Source organism: Castor canadensis, chromosome 5 (genome assembly GCF_047511655.1).
Source record: "Castor canadensis chromosome 5, mCasCan1.hap1v2, whole genome shotgun sequence".
Lineage (NCBI taxonomy): Eukaryota > Metazoa > Chordata > Mammalia > Rodentia > Castoridae > Castor > Castor canadensis.
Genome location: NC_133390.1, coordinates 99,859,746 through 99,884,588, shown reverse-complemented (window position 1 = coordinate 99,884,588; position 24,843 = coordinate 99,859,746). Strand labels below are relative to the sequence as shown.

At 35.9% G+C, this 24,843-nt stretch overlaps 1 protein-coding gene across 15 annotated transcripts in view; it reads right to left on the bottom strand.

The window, feature by feature from the left end:
- The window catches only part of Mecom (MDS1 and EVI1 complex locus), a 542,504-nt gene that overhangs the window by 27,590 nt on the left and 490,071 nt on the right, over positions 1–24,843 (bottom strand). For 11 of the 15 annotated variants that reach the window (XM_020185217.2, XM_074073823.1, XM_074073819.1 and 8 more), the window contains 6 exons: positions 17,512–17,614; positions 13,991–14,207; positions 9,642–9,789; positions 8,295–8,451; positions 2,612–3,968; positions 19–106 (listed from right to left, as the gene is read on the bottom strand). In XM_020185217.2, coding sequence (XP_020040806.1) covers positions 19–106; positions 2,612–3,968; positions 8,295–8,451; positions 9,642–9,789; positions 13,991–14,207; positions 17,512–17,614 — 2,070 coding nt within the window. The remainder of the gene's footprint in view (positions 1–18; positions 107–2,611; positions 3,969–8,294; positions 8,452–9,641; positions 9,790–13,990; positions 14,208–17,511; positions 17,615–24,843) is intronic. The other 4 variants (XM_020185218.2, XM_074073820.1, XM_074073829.1 and 1 more) reach the window with 3 other exon arrangements.

Here is a 24,843-nt window from a genome sequence, read left to right as displayed (position 1 = left end):
CAAGTTCAAAATACTTACTTGTGGGTGAAACAAGAATCCTGGAGAAGGTCTCAAGTATTTCTCTTTTAAAGCTTCAAGCGGGTCCGTTAATTTTCTTTTCTCTACTCTGAAAGGTTAAAATTAGATTTTGGAGGTGAATCGGTATCATGTATCAATCACCACATAATTGCTGACATTAAAACAAAGCAAATGGTAGGTTTCTGGGATGCACACTAATAAAAACATAAAGACATCTGCTTAGTTCTTTAAGAAATACTTAAGGCACTGCTTGGAACTCAAAGACACAAAGTCCTATTTATGATGGAAAAATTCGATTCAGTAACTAATAATAATGAGGAAATAAGTGAGGAGTCACTAAATTAAGGTGAGTCCTTTGTCATACCTTTCCATCTCAAATAGAGGCAAGAATCCTTTGTCATTTGAAATCATAAGAAATGGCCTAATTTTGAAAAACAAAGCTGCTTTCTACCAAGAAGGGATTCCCTAAATATTCACTCCATTTCTTCTAAATCTGCCAGTAATAACCAGGGAGTTTCCAAGCTATCCAGTCACCATGCTACCTACTCTCTCAGATATAATATATTATATATAAAACTTAATAATTATAAAATAAATGATATGACAATTATAAACTATATTTTTATATAATTATATACCTAGTACTTATATAAATAGATCTACTCTCTCTCTCTCTGTAGATGGCAGGTGGTGAGAAAAGGATGAGAACTATTTGAAGATCATATATATGTATATATAAAAGCTATGTAGCTCTTTACAAATGCTTGTCATTCTATTATCAGTTAAGCCGTGAGGAAATTATTTCTTTTACCAACTATTGGTAATTTTCTTTGAAAAACTGTGGAATAACTATGCATTTTAAAATAGAATTGAAACAAATAAAATAGCTACCAGTTCTGGAAATTTTACATATGCCATGTGCTGTATACACTATTTCACTTATTAAGTAGGTGATATTATACACATTTTATGAGTGGAAACAGAAATGTATAGGACACAGGAAGCTGAGATTTCAATCCAGGCCTGAAACTAAAATTGGCATTTAAATCTTTCACAAGTCTGCATCAAATGACAGGCCTAAGGCCTTAATTGAGGCTGAAACACCAGATAGAAGATGACGACTAAAGGAAGAGGAAGGCCAGGAGGTGACGGGAATGAGTCCAATGGACTTGTGGAGGAATTGGAAGCTCATTGCTGTCAGGAAGGTGTCAGAAAGAAGTCTGAGAGATTGTCTTCACAAAGGACTGAGAAATGTCATGGAATTGGAAATCAGGCCTTGCTGGACATGTGTAACAGACAATCTTTGCACACAATAGGATGTTTCCTTTTCCTTTCCTTCTCCAGTGATGCGACTGGCATAGGAATCAATATGTAATAACTGAACAAGGTACTTAAATATGGTAGAGATAGCACTGAGATATTTTTGTATCATCCTTTTTTTTTCTTTTGAGACAGGGTTTTTCTATGTACCCCAGTTGGCTTGGAACTCACACTCCCCCTGCCTGAGCCTCTTGAGTGCTGGGATTATAGGCCTCTACCACCACTTTCTGTGCATTGTCATCTTTTGTTTCTCTTGTGTTGAGACGGGGTAACCTTTTGCATGCTGGCAATCTCTGTCAAGGCAATGTAGGTAGTATGGGTAAAAAAGAAAAAAGTGACTTTTGGGTGAAAAGAACTTGCGGCTCTAGTAGCTGATAAGTTATAGGAAGCCCATGAGTATTGTTAAATGAAAAACTAGCCCCAAATCTCTTCACTAAAAAATGTCAGGCAATAATCAGTAAAAAGTTATCCACATACTCCATGATGTCTTGACAACATTCAAAATTTGAATGTAAAAGCAAATTGAAAATGCTTATAATAGTAATATGATATAATAAACATAATCACTGCCATGTATATCTTTTAAAGAAAACTAGTGTTTAAGAACTAAATCACTTTGAATGTTCAGAATACTGCCTAAGAAGCCTTTTATTAAATATATATGTTTCACCCAGAGAGCATTTGGATGCATCCAAGGAAAGTGGATAATGAAAGCATTAAGTAGAAACATATTTTTTCAAGAAACCCACTCACATAATACACAACCCTTTTTGTGATTAATATTTCATTTTCATGTATCTCCTAAGAGATTTATTTAGAAACAAAGTATGAGAAGTATGTATTAAGGAAATGGTGCTGGGTGAACAAAGAGTTGTCTCTTGTTCTTATATGTCCCATCTTATTCTGAATAACCTGACCCACTTGCATACCCAAACATATCTGCATCAATCCTTCAGGAGCCTCATTCTTCCGCCACTTGACAATTTACTTTATAAATATGACTTTCCCATATTTTCCACTCCCAAAAAAAGGGTTTAAAAATAAATTTATTGTCAAGGGAAAAAATCTGTAGGCCTATTCCAACCCCCAACTTCAGAGACATCCAAAAATAAGTCCAAATCTAATGAGGCAAATTTCCAAATAAAAAATGAATTCACTAGATCAAACAACTTCACTCTCTGCTTTATAATAAGAAAAAGCATCTTTAAGAAAGATACAACTTCATTGTATAAAGTCTACCATTCATACTCCATCATCTCCCATCCACTCTTACCTGTAAATAGGGTCCATAAAGAAAGGAGTAGGTCTTGCATGCTGCAAAGAACCATCAGAAGCTGGTCTTGCCTCAATGTTGCTTCCTTTCTTTTCCCCAAATACGTGGTTTTTTCGAGGCTCAGTCAGCTTTGTCCCACTGGCTCTACTCCTACTGCCCATACTTAGATCCAGAGGCTGATCTTGGCTTGTGGCAGGTGTGGCTGGAGGCTTGGAGGGGGCTGGAGTCAAGGGCTTCTCGTCCTTTCGCTTAGTGGTGAGATCAAAGGGGGACTCAGAGCTTCCCTTCTGCAGTTTCTTTACTTCACTTGGTGATTGGGGCTCCATTTTCAAAGGTAACGATCTCAAGTCTCTATCAGGAAATGGGTACATTGATTGAGAGAATGCTGGAAAAAATGGGAGGGGAAACATGGAAGGGTAAGGTAAAGCTCCAACTTTTTTGTCTTGTAGCCCCACCAGTCCTGTTGAACCAAAGTATTTTTCAGCAATAGAAGCAATAGCCTTTATAGAATCATTCACAGCTCCCGACACCGCAGTGTGCTCCTCTAAAGATGGTGAGAAAATGGAATGATTGCTGTATTCTTTCTTATTATTTATTGAAGCCAGATTCTGAAGAGGGCTTACTTTGTCTTTGAACATTTTACCATTTTCTTTAAATTTCTCTTTATCACTTTCAATGTCACTTTCCAGATCAGAGCCCGAGGTTGTTTCCAGGTCACTGCCACTTGGTGTACTGACATCATCAAGGTCACTACTCTCTGACTGGTCACTGATTTTCTCAAGGGGCCTCTCTTCAGAGGACCTCTCGGGCTGGAGCTCCACTGGCTTATTGTCCCCTACAGGTGGGTGTTTAGATAGTGCCTTCAAAATATCCTGTGTAGCTGGCAGTATCTGAGGATGTGTCATGAGGGGACTTTGACTTTTGTTTGACTGTTCAGTACTTGATAGTCCTTTAACAGGAGAGCTAGCAGGTATCAAAGGAGGCCTGTGGTACAAGCCGGAAGGAAACAGACCAGGGAAGCTAAAAGAAAATCCAGGAGCTGTTGGAAAGGTAAGACCAGCAGGATGCCTATTGGCACCAAAATAGTCAGCAAGGCCCGGGTTGGCATGACTCATATTAACCATGGACGTTTTATCCATAGCTGGGTTTCCAGGAAGTGAAATGCCTTGGCCAAAAAATCCACCTGCCGCAAAATGGTTCTTGCCCTCACAAAACCTCCTGTGTTTATTTAAGGAAGACGTAGTGCTGAACATTTGTCCACAGTCTTTGCACTTGATTTGGGTTCTGCAATCAGCATGCATGCGCTTATGACGACAAAGGTTTGAAAACTGAGTATAGGATTTATGGCAGACCTCACCTGTGTGCAAACAACAAAAAAGAATCTCAGGCTTTATGGCAATTGCTTCTGAATTTAGCAAGTATCACAATTGGTTTACCCAAAATAATTTCAATTAGGAAGCCAGGAAAAGAAGTTGGAGGCACCAATCTAGGTGTTCCAAACACAGAAAACTCCATTTCACTAGATTCCAAAGCAAGGCATCCAACCTGACAAATGTCTTGAGGCAGCACAAATATTTCATATATATTTATAAAAATATTTTTCATCCATTGCACAATACTTTGCATAATACTTGTGTATTTAAATATTTATGGAACAGTCAAATTCCAGCATGCATTGCTTCTTCCCCACCCCATTGCTACGCTAGTAGCATCTTAAAAATTAAAATATTAAGATATATTAAGGATGAAACATAACCGAAGCCCTTTTTAAATTTTATGCCACATAGAGAATTTTGTGTTGGAGGTATCCTTGACCAGAAGCTTCACCTTTATTACCTCTCCCCATGGGGAAAAAGGCCTGTGCCTGCTCTACCATTATTTAATTGTATTATATCATATGCTCTCATCATTCACACATCAAAGCCACACAACAATGCACATTGTGTATTCTGAGACTTTTTTAACAATCATTTTCATGATTTGAGAAAGACTGACATAATTTACAATGGCTCTATTTTAAGCTTGCAAAGGAAACTGAATTGAATGTAGCCCATCCTGCATTGCTGGTTCCCATGAACTATGATCACGTCCTCTGACTTCCCCTCACACCAGTGGTTGTGCTAACCTTCCTGCATTTATGAAACCCCTGGCCTTGGGAAACATGTCCACTTGTTGTCGTATCTTCCTTGGTTATCTCTGGGCTTGACTTGTGTGTGTAATAGCCAACTATGATAAACAGGGACAGTGCTGTGACTGCTCTGGTCCAGAAAGGACACAACAGTGGTGCAGCTATGAAATGTCCCTCTTCATCAACAATTTGTCAATAAAGTAGAATGTCACCTCCTCACATATGCACCAATATAACTAAGTTTTACTTTAAGACTGAACTTTGTAACCACTTGAGAGTTCTCTTTTTAAGTAAGAATCCTACTCATTTCTCAGTCTAGCATGATTACAGTATCAGTTTCCTAAGCATCGTATTTTTATTTAACTTCGCTGGGGATGAGTTACTCTGTATATGAGCTTACTTTAATGCTGTACATATTTAATATATGCAGAAATATGATACATCTTGCTGGTAATTTTTGAAACAAATTGATTTTAAGGAATTAAATTGAAGAAAATGCAACATTTATTGCTTTCATATGATAGCTGCCTTTAAATGCAGAATGGTTGAACACCTAAGTCAAAGCAATAATAATTTTTTAAAACTCACACAAAAGAGATTTTATAGAACTCAGTCAATCAAAACTCATCCAGAAGTTTGATCATCCCACACACACCCAAACAGGAAGTGCCAAGTGACTGCTTATCTAGTTCTTTTACTGCTAAAGGCTAAACTGCATTTCTACATATGTCAATGTGCATATTAATATTAAAGAAGCGTTCAATTATGGGATGATTCATAACATGATAGAGGTTGTAACATTCATATTAATGGAAAAAGAAGATATGAGTGATTTATTTTTAAATCATTTTACTAGAATATATTGGATAGATTCTGTTTTAAAAGTATATACTATTTAATCACATATCATAAATATACATAATATTTAGATTATTTGATACACTAAGAAAATTTGATGATGGAGGGAGTTGAAACATAACGTTTTCACTAGATTATATTATACTAATTTGGCTATGAACAGTAACAAGAATTATTAAATAAAATATTATTGGAATTATAAAAATGCACTCATTAAGAAAGCAGCATCTCTCTCCACTGGGTTCTAAAGGACATTGAGAAAATGTCTTGATGAATATTGAACCACTGTGTAAGTTCTGAAAGATTTGCAACTTTTCAGCATTAAATTGTTGCTGTCTAATCTTCTTTTTCTCAACTGGACGGCTTTAAGAGAATCAAGAGCTTCTCTGTAGTGTAGTAAGAGAAGGTGCACTTGCCGTGCCTGGTTGGACCTTTTGTTGCACAGATAAACAGCATGTATCCAGTCTCAAGAATATAGAATCTGGGATATTTCCTTAGGCAGAGGCTTTATTTTCAGCATTTGAAGGCTTGGCCTGGAATACTGCAAACCACCAGGCCTCTAGGTAAACTGGTTCAACTGAATATATATCTATACTCTACTATAATTTTCTCAGTAATAAGGAATTAGCCAACAGTTAACATTGCATTTTTCTACTTATTAAACAAATTAAGAGGTATTTTGAATATATTCGGTCTATTAGACCATGTGGTTTCTATTTGGGAAGGCTGGAGGTTCCTGTAAAGGCACTGAGTAATTGCCTTAGCACTGGTTTCTCTGGGCTCAAGCTGGCGGCACACTGTAATAAGAGACAAGTTGCCATAAACACGCCAGTGGGGGTGAATCGTGGTGTGTGGCCTTCTGGTGAGAAACAGATATCAGGCCTAGGTGAACCTCCTTCATTCCAGTCCTTCACCCCAACTCCTAAGCCTTAAACTCTTTTGTTCCAAAATTACATGGCTATTATTCGTAATCACTCCATGGTTCTCTGTCAGATTTTATATTTGAAGAATGCCATCTGCTATTTAAATTTACCAATAATCACTGAAAATGCATTCATGGGAAATGTTTATGCAGTCTGAATGGAAAGAGACAACCCATGACACTTTAAAGTAAAATACTTGATTTCTACACAATTAAAATTGCAGATCCCAGAGTCTCAGATGATAGAAGTCTTTATCTTCTGACTTTTATTTTAAATAGTAAAGAAAGCATTAAATGGGTGATCAGAATTCTTTGTGATCTATTTCACTCTTTTCCTCACCAAAACATAATAAAACTTATCAACATTTATTTCTGAAAAGTCAGAGAAATAAATTCACTATTTAATATTGTATGTCTTTAGCACTTCCAAGTATGTTTTCAAGGCATTGTGGCCTAGAGTCATGAACGTCTTTTTGAGACAAGAAGTCTGAAATGTCTGTCGTATACTTCATTTCCCATGAATTCAACAGAGCTTCCCCAAGGGAGACTCGAGCACCCTTTTGTTTATCTACTAGTCCTCTTCACTCCACCCAAGGAACAGAATATCTGAGCAAAACAGGACTCTGATGTAAGCTGGAAACGGAAAGAAAAGCTCTATAGGTGCCTAGAAGCACAAAAGAAAGCTGTGTTGAAGCAAAGAATGGGATTTTTAGTCTCTGGCATTTCCATGTTGGCTCTGAAAATTAGTTTTTTTCCAACAGTAGTGTCTCATATACCTAGTACTTGTCAGAAAAACTCTTTTTACATGGGTTCCCAAGTAAGAGGTACTGAGCAGGCTTCAACCAATTCTACCCATGTCTAGATCCAAAATCACTTTTGAAGTCTTTAGCACAAGTCAATGAGTCCCTGTATTATATACCCAGTCAAGTAAGAGAAGAAAAGAAACTCAGAGTTTTGCCCAGATAGACCAAGAACAAATGATTTTCCTTATGAAATATTTCATTACAACACAGAGAACAGGCATGAATGGACAGAAGTAGCACATAAGGGCTGAGTTTTACTTCACTTGAAATATGTTACTAAAGTGCTGCCAAGAGATGTTCCAAGCAGGGGGTCAGATTGGATGTCCCCTGAAAGCCCACTGTCTGCAAATTTGTTTTAGTGCAGTAGGTAAGAGAAGCAACGTGTCCAGCATCAAAGTGAAAATGTTCTGTTTTTCAAGTAACAGAAAACTACTGATCTGCAGCCTGTGAGAGGCAACAGTGGGCAGATTAAAGAGTGTTTTATTCCCCTCTCTCTCCACACATACACTCAGACCATACACATAGCATCATAAGCCTCAGTGCCAGGTGGGGTTCTTCCAGCTCTTTCTGATCCAGAACAGCTTTTTAATCACTTCATCTTGATTAGTGATATCTGCTATTTGCTGTTTTACAAAGCCATGAACATTTACAGTGTGAGACAAATCTGGCTGTCTAGATTAAATCCTACAACCTGGGGAGGCTTCCTTTCATTATTTAACAACTTCTGTTTTCTGTACCTGTTACTGATTTCATCTAAAAGAAAACACCCCAGGGATTATAGACAAAATACGATGGATCTGGTTGTTAAAGATTTTCTTGTAATAGAAAATAACCCTACAGGATTGGACCATAAATAGTAATTACAGTGACTCACCCCCCCGCCCATGGCCATGTGTGGCTATTCTCCTGATCACAGTGTCTTTTGGAGGAGAGACAGATGCAGGAAGGAAGGCTGGAGTGTTAAAAACTTACAGATAAAGGGCTTCACACTGCTGTGGATGTGCTTGTGTTGTTTGAGGCCTGATGAAGTGGCAAACGTTTTGCCACATTCCGGGCAAGCGTGGGCCCGGGCACCAACATGCTGAGAGCGAATGTGCCGCTGAAGGTTGCTAGGGTCCGTGAAAACCTGCTAGGAAATGAGTACTGATTAATCCAGAAACTTAATTCAAAGACACAATAAAGAAGACCAGGGATGGCTCAAGAAGGAATTTTGTTTTATTTTTGTTTTCCTGAAAAACCAAAAGAAAGCCATATTTCCAAAGTGTAATGTCTTGAGAAGAAGCTGTAAATTTTCAGCTCTATGTCTTTAGTATAGAGTATCAGTTGGTATCACCGGTACCACTTACAGGACAATATAACGAGTGGCACTATTAGGCCACAAAGTTTTTTTGATCACATTTACAGTGACTAGAGTTAACTAATAAAATGATGGCCAGATATTCTTAAAACTGGTATGCTACTTCAACCCTTTAAATAAACATGTAGTACATACAAAATGTGGAAGATTTTGGCTAAAATACCCAAATCTATTTTCCCTAGGGTTTGCTGTATTTCAGAAAGGTACCAGCAAACTAAAACTATCCCTTTGAACGCTGTACTAAGAAAAAATGGAAAGTCACTCAACAATTATCTTTAGGGATAGTTTCAAATGTCACAAACATAGTTTCAAATGTCACAATTTCCACTTGCAATAGAAAAGTTATCCAAATGCTATTAAAAGTTTTGGGAAACAAAAAGCAACTTTAGTTATATCAGGACATCCTTGAGTTAATTAAGAAACATGAAAATCAAAAGTTGTGTGGAGTACTTTCATTATACTGGTCATTATAACAGAGGCTCTACACTTCAATTAGAACCAAGCCATGATTCTCAAAGAAGACTTCGTTGGAAAAACCTACAAATGTAGCAGTCTCCCGTTCTTTCTGAATAGACATTCAGAAACTTTATGTGACTTGCTCACAAATTGCTATTAAAAGAAAGCAGTGATGTGCATGGGATAAGATTTCCATTCCCTGTGAAGCTATAAAACAACCTCACACTGGAGAAGTCAGTGGTGGAACCAAGAATTTACCAAGGATGTGAGACATGTAGTGCTAGAATTCACCATTAAGCCTCACTTCCTCCCTTACAAAAATAAAAGGATACCCACTAAGTGTTTTTATACACTTTACTAATGCCTTTTAGCATACAACACTCAGTCTACTTTCTCAAGATATTTATAGTTTCCCCTCTCATGGCTTGTTTTCATATATCGTAGCAAATGATGGATTAAGAGAGAGCAGGATGACAGAGGCCAAGTAGCCTACAAATTCACTGTACCTTGGCACAGTTTTCACATTCATAGTGCTTTCCACTGTCATGTGACATTTGGTGGCGAATTAAATTGGACTTCCAGTTAAATGCCTTTGGACACTGATCACACTTGTATTCTCTCTCTTCAGTATGTGACAACATGTGTTTCTCCAAGCTGTTGAGAGAACAATTGATTTAAGAAGACATGATGACAAGAAACACATTTATAAACAGACTGTTATTTTATTCCTAATCCAACTGGCAATTAAAGAATTAAAAAGGAAAATAAATTGAGGTGAGAAGAAGAGGAGAAATAGGCTTGTTACAGACAAAATGACCAAAATAACACTCTATGTTTCTTAGTCTGTGTCTCAATACCAGTACAGAGACATGGTCTTGTTAGCAGAAAATAAGTCTGAAACAGGTAGCAAGGATTATCTGTCAATTTAGGAGAATGATAAACAATGAGATATTTGTTCAGTTCTGGATTCACAACACAATTCTAAACAGCAACACATATTGCTGATATCTGCTTCACTCAAATACAAATACGCCAACAGAAAATGTTGAGAAAATGTTGAAGAACATATAGGCAGGCATTCTGCGTTTTATATATATATATATATATATATATATATATATATATATAACCTCTAGATGAGAGAAGTGTTAATATTTCTATCCATGACACCATTGGAAAAGAGAGCTGCAAGCTAACTGTTCAACAAACAACATCTCAAAGAGGCCCTGGGATGGATGGATGGATGGATTGATGGACAGATAAAATGAGATATGAGGAGATTAAGATAGATAGATAGATAGATAGATAGATAGATGATAGACAGTTATAGATAGATAGATAAAGCCAATGAATTAGAAAGTGTATAATATTTAAGTAGATGCATTCTTAAAGCATTTAAAGGAAAAGGAGGCATGGTTAAAAGTTTGTCATGTGATAGTTTACCCATTTTTAAAGTTTACAGTGCTTTTCCTTTTCAAAAGTTCCTCTCTATTCTAAAACTTATATATGAAATCTGTATGGACTACTGAGATAGTCAAATGTCTACAACATTTTTGTTGAGTATTTACATACACACATAACTCTAGTATACTACCCCCTGAAGATAGCAACCAGAGTTCCTTAGAGAAAGAGCTCATTTCAGACCTGATGAAATACACAAAGGGGATTCTGAACATTTTGTTACTGTACAAAGGAAGAAAGTTTTAGGTGATGTCAAAAGAACTAAAAGTCAATGTGAAGAGGTGCCAATGGTGGGTCAAATTAAATAGCAGTTACAGCAAGTCTTTTGTAATAATAATAAGATTCAAAATACACAAACAACCTCACCAGTCACCCTTAGAGTATGCTGGGAATTAATATTTGGGAAACTGGTAAATAAGGAAAATTAATCCAGATTTTCCTATATAAATTATATTTTAGAGTGACCAAACAGATATTGAGGAACAATTTCTCCATACTGAATTAATCATTATAATGAGTGATTAAAGAATGATAGAACTAGAATACAATTATTTTGCAGCTCTTAAAGAATGAATAAATCCAGGCAATTCATTACATATCTCCTAATGGAAGTAAATGACAACATTCAATGAATAGAACATTGAACCTAAATCCCAACTAAGGCTTGGGACGTGACTGTGGATTTAAAGAATATGGACAGAATGGAGAAAGATGTTAAACACCACCAGTGACATATAAGCAACAGAATCAAGACTAGAGAAAATGCTGCAGGAAAATTCTTCTATAGTATTCAATAAAAAAAATTGTAATAGGAGAGGGTCAGAGAGCAAGAGAGAGAGAGAGAGAGAGAGAGAGAGAGTCAGTCTGACTGCAGGGACATTTAAATTAAAGTAGACCTAAGAAATTTGTCAAGCAGTTATTTTGCATGGCCTTTATTTTGATCTTAATTCTCAAAATTATGAGGTAACTGGAGGAACTTGAATTCTGACTGAATATCCGATAATGCTAAGGAATTATTATTTTTTAAAAGTACACTATTGAACTATTATTTTAAAAATAATCCTCACTTTCTGTACATACTGAACTACTTACAAATAAAATAACAAAAGGTCCAAGATTTGTTTCAAATGATCCAAAATAGGTACAGCTGCAATAAAACCAGCCTCATGTAATAATCACTAGCCTTTTGTTACCATCCCTATCTAATGTGTTCATTTGAAATATTCCCTAATATAAAGCTGTTTTTAAAAACACAACTACCAAGCTTGTAAGTGTTCTTTCTTTCCATGTCTTATTTCTCTGTGAGATGAATAGCCTACATTTGAATAACAGTTAAGACCTCTGTGCACCAAGAATACATTCCCCAGTGCATGTGTGTAAGCAGAGGTATGTGTAAGAAAATAAAGAGTTCACTTTTGTATCTCAGTAAATTAGAAATACCTTTCTCACACTTATTTTTCTTCATCAGCTTCCTCTTTACAGCTCTATTCATATTGGCACATGAACTTATTTTTGTGCCCCATGAGTCAGTCAAGCTGGAAATGCTATTCTATCTGAGCACAAGTGGCGATATCTCTATAAACACAAGGTACCAAGAGGGAACAGGTGTGTGCAGTTATAAGAAAGGCCCTATCTTTATCTACAATATGTAATCCTCTGTTTGTTACAGAAGTTGAAATGCTAATAAAAGAGTTAAGAGAGATATCAATAACTGCAGTTAACCCTGAACAGAGTTGGGGACATACTCCAAAGTCATTGTATGATCCCAAATCTCACTATCTACCCTAAGTAACCCATGAGGACAAGCCATTTTCTGACACATATTCCAATATGCTGTATGTCAAATCATAACCTCTGAAATCTAGTGGCAAAAGATTGACCTATCTTTTGAGTTTTATTCCTTCTCCTAACTCCAAGGTTTGGTTTTAGGGGAATATTATGAGTACACGGAGGAGACATAGCAAAGCAAAGGGAATTTTCTTTCTTTGCTTTTTATAATCTGGTATAAAATCCATATCGTTCCATGGCATTATCAACTGTCACTTAGTCAGTGATGGAAAAAAAGAAGGGAGAAGAGACAAGCTCTCACTAACACAGGTGTACATTGCATTCAGAAATATAGAAGCAATCTAGTCAATCATTACTGAGACTTCTCCACTTTTCATAGAATTTAGTACTAATTGATAGATTTGGCAGCCTTTTCCTAAAGAGACTTAACCAGGAGAAGACAATGCAGACCAGTGAATGGAGTAGAAAGAAAGAGGAAAAGGTAACACTGAGGAAAGAAAGGAAAAAATGGTAAATTGAAATAGGTGTTGTTGTCAAAGACCAACTCTGAGCAATTCAGTCTTGAGTAAGGCCAGTTGTTACGCTACCCATTCCCATCAAAACACAATGATGTTATGTTCGCTTGAAATTCTGATTACTGGAAATGTTCCAATGATCATTTCCAGATTTAAAAGCAAAGTAACAAATACAATTATTAAAATTGTTTGTGGACCAAGGCAAAAACCATTAGGTAGAAACAAACAAAAACCTATTAGCTGGCAATTTACTTCTCTGATCTTAAAGAAGCAATTCATGGCAAAATTATCAACATAGCTTTCAAAGGGTAGGTTCCAGGGTTGTTGTCTTCTTCAACAGAATTTTTTAATGTTCCTGAATTAAATTCAAAAGGTGATAAAAACGTAAACATATAATTGAAATATGACTTTCATTTTCCTAAAAGTAAATATTAAAGAATAATATCATTTAGATTATCATAATTATATTTTTTCATTCTGGAAATGCAATACTAGGAAACTGAACATTCTCTTATTCTTTTATATATATGAGCAGTTTAAGTAAATAGTTCAACTTAAATGTATACATTACACTGCTCTATTAAAAGATTTATCTATCTTTTGTTGAGTATTTGATCAATTTCTTTTTTCTCATCTAAGTGTTTCTAGAGGTAGCTATCTCCTGGCATCTGACTCCAATTTTCTTCAAGCATTCTGGATTTTTTTCTCTAAGTCACCATTCCCTGTAAAGTTAAGCCTTCAGTTTCCAATAACACTTAAATTATAATATATATGGGTTAGGGGTTTAGTTCAGTGGTAGGGCACCTGCATAGCATATACAAGGCACTACAAAAAATTAATTAATGTAAAATAATATGGCATACTGTTTTCTGAAAACAAAGTAACTAATTCTAACTTCACTGTAAATATTTTACAGATGAGAATTTCCAGGAAAAGGGGTTGGGGGAATGATTTCTGAGCATGTCACTAGCATATCTGTCGAGTTCATTGTAGTTCCAAATTTCCCAACTGCATTACATGCTCAAGATCCAGCATAACATTTTCTTGTGGAGTAAACACACAAGTTTTATGGGCAACATGCCATTTCTAACCTTTGCAAGTCAGGAAAAACTTGGTCACATTCCTTACACTCCTGGATGGCATGTATCTCTCGGAGATCATTCTCGCTTTCAAGTTTTTGCTGAAAGTCCTCTTCCACCATTGAGAATGCTGAGTGAGGCGTGCTGCATGGAAACTTTTGGTGATCTGCTAGCTCAGCCTTGGATTCAAAGAGCTGATCACAGTCTTCACAACGATATTGTCGTTCTTCTGTGAAAACAATTCCAGATTAACTAGAATTGCATGGTCAGGAATTGCTGCCATAAATCAGATGTCTTAATTGAGATATACAAGACATAATTGAAACTATTTGATTGTCATTTCCACTGTGTCAATTTAACGTGGAGTAGAAATAATATACGTAAAGAACCCCAGAGAGAATCTGGAAGGAAAACATAAATATTACTATGATTACAGTATAGCTTTCTGATCAGATAAAATTTTTTGATTAAACTTTTCCAGATTCAGAGGACATTAGAAATAATTACCACTTACTGATCATCATCTATTGTATTATGTATTATTGATATTCCTTAAACCCTTGAGTGTGTGAAATTATAGGCCTGATTTTTCTCCCAATTTTCAGTTGAAGCCAAGAGGTTGTATCAGGATTTGAACTCATCTCTGCTCCATACACTCCTCCTGTGGGACACACAGGCCCCAGCTGGGATATGCTTAAGCCTTTTACTCTCAGTAAACCTGGCAATGCTTTAATATCCATCATCACTTAGAATGGAACACAGGATGTTTTTAGTACCCTTCAAGGGTAATTTATCTTACCCCAGGGCCAGTGCTAATTGACAAAGCTTTGGTAAACAGCAAACATATTATGAACTTGCACTTTAAATCAATAAGGTAAATAAATGGTAGTAGTGGAGACCAGAGATAATGAAGTTACAGGCTGTTGGGTAGGGATGGTATTGTTTCTACTCTATTTCCATAGCTATGAGCCCATACTCTGCACAGATCATATGGAAAAAGTCACAGAACCCTTGAAAACAGCTCATGATGCTGAAAAACACATACAGCAAATACACGGCACCTATGCTGCTTTGTAGACCTATAGCCAAAGAAGATGTTATTCTTCAGTTATTCATTGACTAAATACTTTTGAGGAAATGTTTCAGTCATCTCCAAAATGTCAAGCACTGTGCTAGGGAATAAATACATAAGAAACTCAAGGAGATAAATGCTATATTTTATGACAGATGCATGCATAAGTCCAAGGGAGCTGCAAGGAACATGCCTAATCCACCTATGCTTGGCTTAGAAAAGGCTTTAGAATGAGTAAGAATCAGGCAGGTGAAGTGCGGGGAGACATTTCAGACAGTAGGAACAGCATGGACTAATGATGGACATGAGGAAGAACCTGGCACATTCAAAGCAAGGTAAAGCTGAAGCAAAGTATGATGGGTTTATAGGTTTCATGAAAGGAAGAAATGGAAAATATCATTGGGGGGGCAGGTCACTAGGGGCCTTTTGGAGCCATGTTAAGAGGGAACAGAAAGTCACCAAGATTGGAAAGCAGAGATTACTCAGGCTTTGTTTTTTGAAGAATTTCTCTTAGCTGCAGTATGACAAGCCTAGCAGAGAGGCCCAATGGGACCCACCAAGGGTACTGGTCTACTTTAAACTACACTAATAACAGTGAGGCCACAAGTAAAGGAATTAAGTGTGTAAATTCCAGTTTGTCAACTCTGGATGTAGAGAGCTAAGGAAGAAGGAGGCATTCAAAAATAAATCACCCCAGCTCTGGAGACAGACATCTCAGTGATATTTACTAGTTAAAGGAAACATTTCCTATAGTTTGTAACACTAATCATATATTTAAATCCATATTTAAATCTCAGCAGGAAGTCCAAACAGAAACAGAACCTCCAGGCCACATAATATTTGGAAAAGGCCTAGGTATTAGAGACAGAAAAGACCATACTTTGAATGCTAACTCCACTTCTTATTAAACATTTACTTAGCCTTACTTATCCTCAGTTTTCCTATTTATTACATAGGTATAATTCCATTTTCTCAGGTTCTATCTATGTATAAGATTTAATGAGATTTGTAAAGTGTATAATATATAGCATAAAGTGTGAAATGCATGTGTTTTATTTTCTTTTCCTACAGTAAATCCTAGAAATACAAAATGCAAATCACCATGTAAGCATTATAAGCCTTACATATTGGTATATGGTATATAGATGAATATGGATATAAATCTTTGAAAACAAACCAACTAATAGTTGGAGAATGTTTAAAAGGAAGGCAATTTATGAATGGCAGCTGTAAAGAGGAATAGTTACTTAAGTCTATTTAGATCTTATGGGAGGAGTAAATTAATCATTTATATATTTGCTTAAAACTCTCTAAAAACATTTTAGATTTCACACTCACAGATGAATATGTATTACACAACAGGAAGCCCATATTTTTTTAATCATTTAAACACCCCACACTGCCCATGTAACCTTTCTCATTGGGTCAGACTCTCTGCTGAGGCTTGAACTCTACCAGGCTAGCTAGGAACTCTAGATTTCTAAAACCATTTGCATGTTAGAGTTTCCAAGAAGAAAACAAGACCAAAAGACACCCAAAACAGAAATGGTATACCCTCCAAAGAGGCAGAATATAGCTCAACCAATGGAAAAAATGTTTGAGTAGAAAGCCAGCCAATAGTGACAGCTTCCTTCATGGAGGTACAGAGGCAAAAGCTGAGGTTCTCCCTTCTGGAATGCAGGATCATGGCCTCTGTGGTAGACTGGAATGGGTATCCCTTCCCAGTGGTCCTTCTCACTACAAAATGTTCTACAGCCACTGCTACATTATGTTGAACCAAGTCACATTATATTAAGAGAGAGGAGTAGGAAGGAGAAAGAAAAAATCATTAAATTTTCATCTCAGTAATACAAATAAACACAAGCAAAATTTTCCCTTAATTTGATCTGAAAATACATCACTCCTACTTATGATTATTTTTTTATCTCCCTTCTTTTGATTTAGAATAGACTTCTGGCAAATAAAAAATCTGCTAGCTCTAAAATTTCCTCTTCTGTACTCTTCTCTTGGTTTCCTTCCCATAGGGTCATGATGGTTAGGATTTCACTCCCACAGAAACACTTTTCCCAGCAATAGAACAATAGATGGGAGAGACATCTGCCAGCATTAGGGAAGTACTCAAAAGCCAAGTGCTCTGAAACAACTCTTAAAGAGTACAAGAATTCTCCTAGTCTAAAGCATTGACAAAAGGCTCAATTAAGGTGATGTTTTCATTCAAGTATTCAATAATCCCTTGCCCCCCCCCACTTCAGGGAAGAGCTCTGCTTATTTTAGCTTCTCCTTAATATTAGCCAGATGTCAAACCAAGCAAATAGGCATTTCAAGAGAATGAGTTTATCAAAAGTGATGTTGTACAACAAAAGAAGTTATTTAAAAAATGCCAGGTGTGACAGACCCTTCTGGATGTTGTGTTCCAGTCACCAAATGAGGGTGACAGGACAGCACTGTGAGTGGCACTAACCGTGGATGTCAGGTGCCATGGTTTCATGGGGATAGTCTTCGCTCTTCATGAACAGCAGGAGCTCCTCTCCCGGCGCAATGTCTGCGACTACTCTATAGAATATCTTCAAAGGCCAAAGAAAGGTGGGACAAGGAAGACAGAAAAGTGAATGTTAGAAAAGGACAGGATATACATTAAGATAGCCAGACATTTTTTCATATCTTAATAAACTTGTTCCTTTTATTTTTAATCAAATAAAATGGTGATTTCTGTTTTGTATACTGAAAAAAAGAACCTTTTGGTGAAAGATGGAAAGCTATGACTCTCAAGCCAGTTCATAAATCTTTTCCAAATCTTGCTAACTTCACAAATCAAATTTTCTTGATGTGAGGCCTGCTGTGCTACATGTACTCTCTGTAACTATTAACAAGGAGCTTGCCCTTCTCTGAATTCCTCAAAGCACCTAGCAAACCACCCACGTGGAGCTGAGTCCTGTCTTGCAATATCCAGCAGTAGCCTTGCTAACCTTGAGCCGTCCCCTGTGAACAAGTTAGTAAAAGTACCACCTTCAAGGTGTTCCAAAGGGAGTAGGTTGGAAGAATGTGACATAAGGAATCAGCAAGAGAACAGAATCATAGGAAAGTATCTTGGTTTTTAAAAACTGACTCCCTCTCTCACTAATTGGATGAATGCTTGCATATCCCTGCCTGCTCTCCTGCCCCAGCTTCTGTTGGCACTCTTTGAAAGCAAGCATTATTCCTCTTATTGATTCTTTTATCAAGTTGTTGGTGGTAGAGCTACGCCCCTTGCTTTCTAGAAAAGTTCTGAAGAGAGGAAGGATTTAATAAATCTGTTACTGACTGACTGAAAAGCAGTACAGCAAGTGTGGAAAGAACCCAACCTAAAATTCCCAAAGCTGCCTATTTTTCCCAGAGCAGCAAGAAAACTTACACAAGCATTGCCCAATGTCCAGGCATCATTCCTTTCATTTATAAAAGCATTAAAGCATAAAGATCTTAAGATGTTTACTAATCTTACCCAAGAATGTTCTTAGTTTTTTTTCATTCTATTCTAACTTTATTAAACAATTCCATAAACAGATAGAGGTTTTGGAAGAAAGAATGAAGTTGTACCATTAACTAATGGAAATGAGACCAGTTACCTTCTTTCATAGCATTTTTGTAAAGTCTTACAATATCCTGAGAAAGAGATTATTCCTTTGCCTTGTATCTTCTCTCTCATATCACTGATGAGATTTTTTCCCCCAATCATCTTACTAAGTTATTCATGTACAAAATTTCAAGTGTGGTGAGCCAAAAAAAAAACAGATTCTAATTCTTAGAAGACACTGCTGTAAATATGGTATCTTATAGGACCATCTAATATTTCAAACAGAAACTGGGCAAATTAATGTCTTAGAAGATCAACAGACATGCTCATACTTTGTTTGTATTGATCTATTTATTTATCTTTTGAGAAGCTGAGTCTATTAAACATCAGTATATGCCTCTTTATTCCAGTAGGTGGCTCTGAAGTCCAATTGTTTGTTTTTCTATAAAAGACCAGAGCACGAAATTGTGGTAAATTTGAAAAATACCGTGATGAGGAGTATTTTCTGTTTAGTTTCTTTTCAAGATGAATTAAGTTTTTTCATTCAATATAGCTTTCCCACCTTAGATTCCTTTTCAGAAAACAGTGCCAAACATAAAGTGTTGCTATATGATGTTAAAATATAGCCTAAGAGTCTTTGTATCTATCCAAAGATAGACTCCAGATTATCAAGAAAATTGCTCCTGTTATATGCTATTTCTATTTTGTTTAAAAAAACAGCAAACTTGCAATTTGAATCTAATGCCTAACCTTCACATTTTCCCTTTTTGGAGGTGCACTGAGAGGAATAGATCTGCTCAAAAATGATGTGTGAGTTTGCTTTTCTCCCCCTAAACCTTACAGTTAATGTGTACCCCTGTTTCATTCTAGAATTTTATTTCCCCTTAGAAAACAATAGACTGCTCTCAACAGTTTGAATCACTTCTTTTTTTGGCATCTCTTACAGGTTTAACTTATTAGTTTCCTTTCCAACAACATGTTGACATTTGAATTGTGACATATTAGGACTTTTCGGTGGCTTCTCGGAAATGGTAAGGTTAAAGACACAATAGCTTGCAAGACAGTGCAATTGTCTCTGTTAGGGAATGCTACTTAGACACACATGCCAGATCATTTTAAGAAAGTATTATGATATCATTATTTCTTTGTAGTCCCCTATTAATCATGTCTCTTTTAATTCCATTTTAGATTTACTCAATCCAATGTGAACAGTCTATGGAACAAAAGACAATGATGGACACCCTGTAACTATATATTATAAAGACAATTCTCTTTGCAGGGACATAGATTACTACTGTAATTTCCCTTTAAGTGTCCAGATTGTCATGTGAAGAATATTGAGTGCATAAAAAATAAAAGACACGGAAGAGTGTTGATGTTGGCTTTATTTACTGAAGGTAAAAGGTGACATTCCAGGCCATGAACGGCAAGGCAAAGCAGAGTGGATTTTAACTTCAGGGTGTTCTTTTCGATTTTAAGTGAATTTTTATGGTGCTCATGAAACTGAGGTTTGAAAAGAACTGGCAAGCGCCAGACATAATGAGGGCAGATTCTGGGCATGGTTCCCCATATAGCAATAAGAATGCGCCTCGAAGTCCTGTCTACCACACCCTACAGACCTAGTCCTTCACTCAAGGTGTTTCTACCACTTCTGATCTTCATTATCTCTCATTCTTTAAGATCTTAGAAACATTTAAGTAAAATTTTGATTTCCTCCTCTAATTACAATAGCCCAAAAGTATAATCTGAGTACTCGAATCCAGAGATCCTACATATAAATTTAGTTTGCTTTCTAACAATACTAAGAACATACTGGCAAGCATTTTAGAGGTGAGAACAGAGATTTAAACTAAAATGAAATGACAATTATTTTTGCCTCAAAACAATTTCATGGGATATAATCTTGGATGAATCAAATCTTTCAGAAAATATTGTATCTATGCTTTATGTTATAGATGAGATCTTTCAGCCAATAAAAACACAAGTAACTTATAGGTTTTCTTACAGATCTGCATGTAATATCTTTAAAAATCAGTGTATTCCCAAAAATCTCAGCTGTATGACAGACAGTTCTATAAGTCATGTGTCAGCTGAGTTATGAACCAGAAGCAGAGACGCTATTAGTATAACCACTCTGGTTTTTGTGTTGGAGAAAATGGAAAAGAGTCAATAATTGTTAAATTTGGTAAAAGAGTTAATAGGTCTCCTTTCCCATTGGAGTTCTGTGGAAAAAGTTATCTAGATCCAAAATAAAAACTTCCTGGATCTGAAATTTTGTAATGAATTCGCCTCAAGGACAGACTAAAAAAATCTCAAACACTTTGAAAAAGTTTGAATTGATACAAAAGAGTTTTTGATTTATTATTTTCTAACTCTGTCAGAATGCTCCAGTAAAAGGAAAAAACTCGATTATCCCCAAAGAAAGATTAGAGGAATGGGTCCTTATAACATATGACAATGGATTATATGTGAAGTCTATCTTTCAAAAAAAGTTATAATAAATATTTGAAAAAGTGTTGACTCCTCCAGAGTTTTCTATTTGGTAGCTAATGCTAAGATAATGCTAACATGTTATAAACATGACCCAACTCTCCAAATACTTGAAACTTTTGAAAATTGAGATAGTCTTTTCATTTTATCAAATAATAACTTCCTAATACTTGCTAAACTTTTTTTTACTTGTCCAGAAAACTACATTTGGAAGCATGGATATTATATTTCATTCTCTGTATATCTCAATTTATAAAAAATTTATAGTAAATGTTCCAATGGAAGATCTATTCATAGTCTTTTATTTTCAAAGTATATTAATAAAGTGCATTGATAAAATTTCTGAATTTTTTTTAAAAAGTTATCATTTGGATAGTTGAAAAATTCTACTAGAAATTCCAAAACTATACACTTTTACTACTGGTGAAGTTTACAATTTACTGCATAAATACAATATTATACATGTAGATAGGAACTGAATAATCTAAACATAATTATTACACTTTACTCATTTTAATCAAACTCTAAAACTTGTTTCAAATGCAAACAGAATGTCTATTCCACTCCATAAAGGAACATTTTTATACAATGGTATATATAAATACATGTGTGCTTAGACATATTATATATTTTACATATGACATATACGTATATAAACTATATCTTTTGGGAAATTTTTAATATTTCAAAAAGTGTTATCAATCTCATTTCTATATAAAATTATATGTAAAATAAATTAATGCTTTTAATAATATGATTAAAACTAACTAGTAATAGATATAATATATAAATAATCATATACTATTATATAAATTTTACACACAGTTGGAATTAATCAAAATTAAGCATGTGTCACTAAATATCCATTTTATTTAGTTATTTTAGTTCAAAAAGACAGCACTGAAGAGCAAATAGACCCTCATAGCCATCTTGATGGGGAAGCTGATAGGCCGTAAAAGACTTCCAGACTAGTTGTGTTTTACATTGTCAAGGCCTGTGTCTACCCAAATCCTCCATCAAATTAATGAGTTTACCAGATGTATTTATAAAAGGTAATACAGTGTGTTCTTCTTTATTATCCCATAGAAAAAAAATTCAGAATCTCTCAAATCAAACTTTACCGTCTAGTTTGCTAGTCTTGGATCAGTTTAAAGTACTATGTTTGTACTATCAAGACAGAAGAAAAATTCAGTGTGCAAAGGGAAAAGCAAGAAAGAGAAAAACCATATCATTTACTTGTAAAAAGATGAACAAGGCCTCATTGTTATGAATCTCCATTTACTTTTCCTGGTCAAACACTGGAAGTTTTATTTATGCTCTATAGACTGCATTTGGCATGTCTAAAAGTGACAGAAGTGTGAATTATGAATGACCTTCAACCTATCCAGGAAGTTGTAATAATTGAAATAATAGAGAAATGCACTCCCTGCAGAATCTATACTGAGAGGCAACTTTTTCATACTATTGCTGTCTTTTCCACTTTGAAGTTGACAGGTGGTTTCTTCCTCCTCCAGCTTCTAATGTTTGAACTGAATGCTTTATTTTCTATAACTTCATTCAATGTACTGCTCAGAAGACTGGGAAAAGTTGAATAGAATGTATATCTTTAGAAGGTGGGTAGGAGGAGAGGTAGGTGACAGTTTCATGTCTGAACAGAGTCAACATCTGATGCAAACACATCTGTCTGCCTTGTTGTAGAGAGGTAACATCTGTCCATGGATTCAATGTGTGCACATGTGAGTTCTAGGAGGCATGGCCTGGAACCCCTATCTATCCCTAGCAATGTGGGAAACCCCAATTCAGTAGTGCAAAGGCAATGTCAAGTTTCTGGACTATGGAGAAAGTACTCTATTGTATCTTCTGAGTCTAACTGCAGCAAGAGGTAAAGAAGAGTATCTTCGGCAGACAGAATAGGATGATGGGACATAAACTTATCCAACAAAATATTAGCTTTACATTGATTTTCTGAAGCAAACAACCCTCTGATTATCCAAAGAGAAGATATCTTGTATTTATCTTCAGGATCACAGTCTAAAATCAAGAAAATACTAATTGAGGGGCTTGGAAAATAGCTCAGTTAAAGCTTACCTAGCATGTTTTAAGTCCTAGATTTGATCTCCAATGCCTCAAAAAAATTATAATTGAGAAAAATCAGGCCCTGCTTTGCTATAACTGCTTCCAAAATGACAATGAAAATGATTCCAGTAGAATGAGATATTATTGGAGTTTTTCCTTCTCTACATCTTTAATTCTTTATTAATATTAAATATAATTTTTTGAATGAAAGAAAAAGGAACTGACTGTTGGGTCCAGTTTGTATAAATAGGGCAAGTGATAAAGACCTTAGTATTTTATCCAGAGCCTACGCTATAGCCGCATGGAAGCCATGCAACTGGTCTCTTACATAAACTCTACAGAGCCCACAAGGAATATCCACCAGCCACCTGTCTTTATAGTAGCCTTTTCGTTTGGTTCTATGAAAACTCTCTGATGGTCACTCACTCTGAATGGTTTCCAAATGTTTGGCAAAAGATCCATCATTCCATTATAAGGAAGCTAAAGATCATCTTTGCATTTTGTGCTACCAAGCTGGAGGCTTTGCCTGTGTCCTTGACCGTCAAGCTCTCCTTGATGGCTTGTGAAGAATTCTAAGGACTACCTTTGGCTTCATCCCAGAAATAGCTGGACCCTACTGAGCGTTTGATGTTTTGAGATCTTCCTGAATGAAAGGTCATGTATATATGCAAACACTAATTACTAAAAATGTGCATATAACACTTCACATCTCCTTCTTTTGTGACATGTGGTCCATAAATCTTAATAAAAATCCTTGTATGAGTTATATCAAAGCTGTGTCCTGGGCATTATTGCATGGAGGAGGAAGTACTGCTGCTTGTTTTATCATGTAAATATCAAATAGCAAATGATGTCTGAGACAATTCCATCTTTGGGTGAGGGAAGTAACTTATCAGCCAGACAGAATCCCCCAAAGTCAGCCTAGGCACTGTTCACAAAGCCAGTCTCTGGGTATTGCCAGCTGGCATTCATCTTAAAACAGCAGAGCATAACTTTGGTATAAAAGTGGAACTTGACTTAAAAGCAAAGCAAAGAAAATGCCCAAAGCCAATAATAATTTTAACATCAAAAGAAGTCATACAAAATGCAGACAGAAATCCTTGTAAAGGAAGAGAAAATTAACAAATTACCTGACAGTCGAAGCAAACATTTTTAAAAAGTAGGAAGAGGCTAACAAATTACATTTTTGGTTTACACATAGTTGACGTGCCTGTTTTTTTGGGGGGTTGCACCCAAATTGTATTAATTGAATGATACAGGAAAGTGGATTTTTTCCTCAGTAAAAAGCCACAGAAAATAAGTTAATAATTGAGCCCATAATAAGCTTGCATAAAGAACACTGTTCAAGTAGTGTCACTAAGTCTGACAAAATCGCTCACGTGGATTTAAGGAGAGGGAAAGCGGGTGTGCTGAATCAGCCATGATTGTCCTGGAAGCAGTTAAAAGTTTATAAGGTAAAGCACAAATGAGAACAATACTGTTCCAGCTGAAAACACTGCAGGGTCTTGCTGCCATTCATTAGCCACCAGGGAGCTGGCATGGTCCCCTAAGTGAATTCTGACTTTGTATTCTCTAAGGGGCAGTCATTCTTCCATATCTCATTTCTTCAAACTCTGCATCAGGCATTAGATAATCTCTTATCAACACATTTCTTTTTTATTCAAAGTGAACAGCACA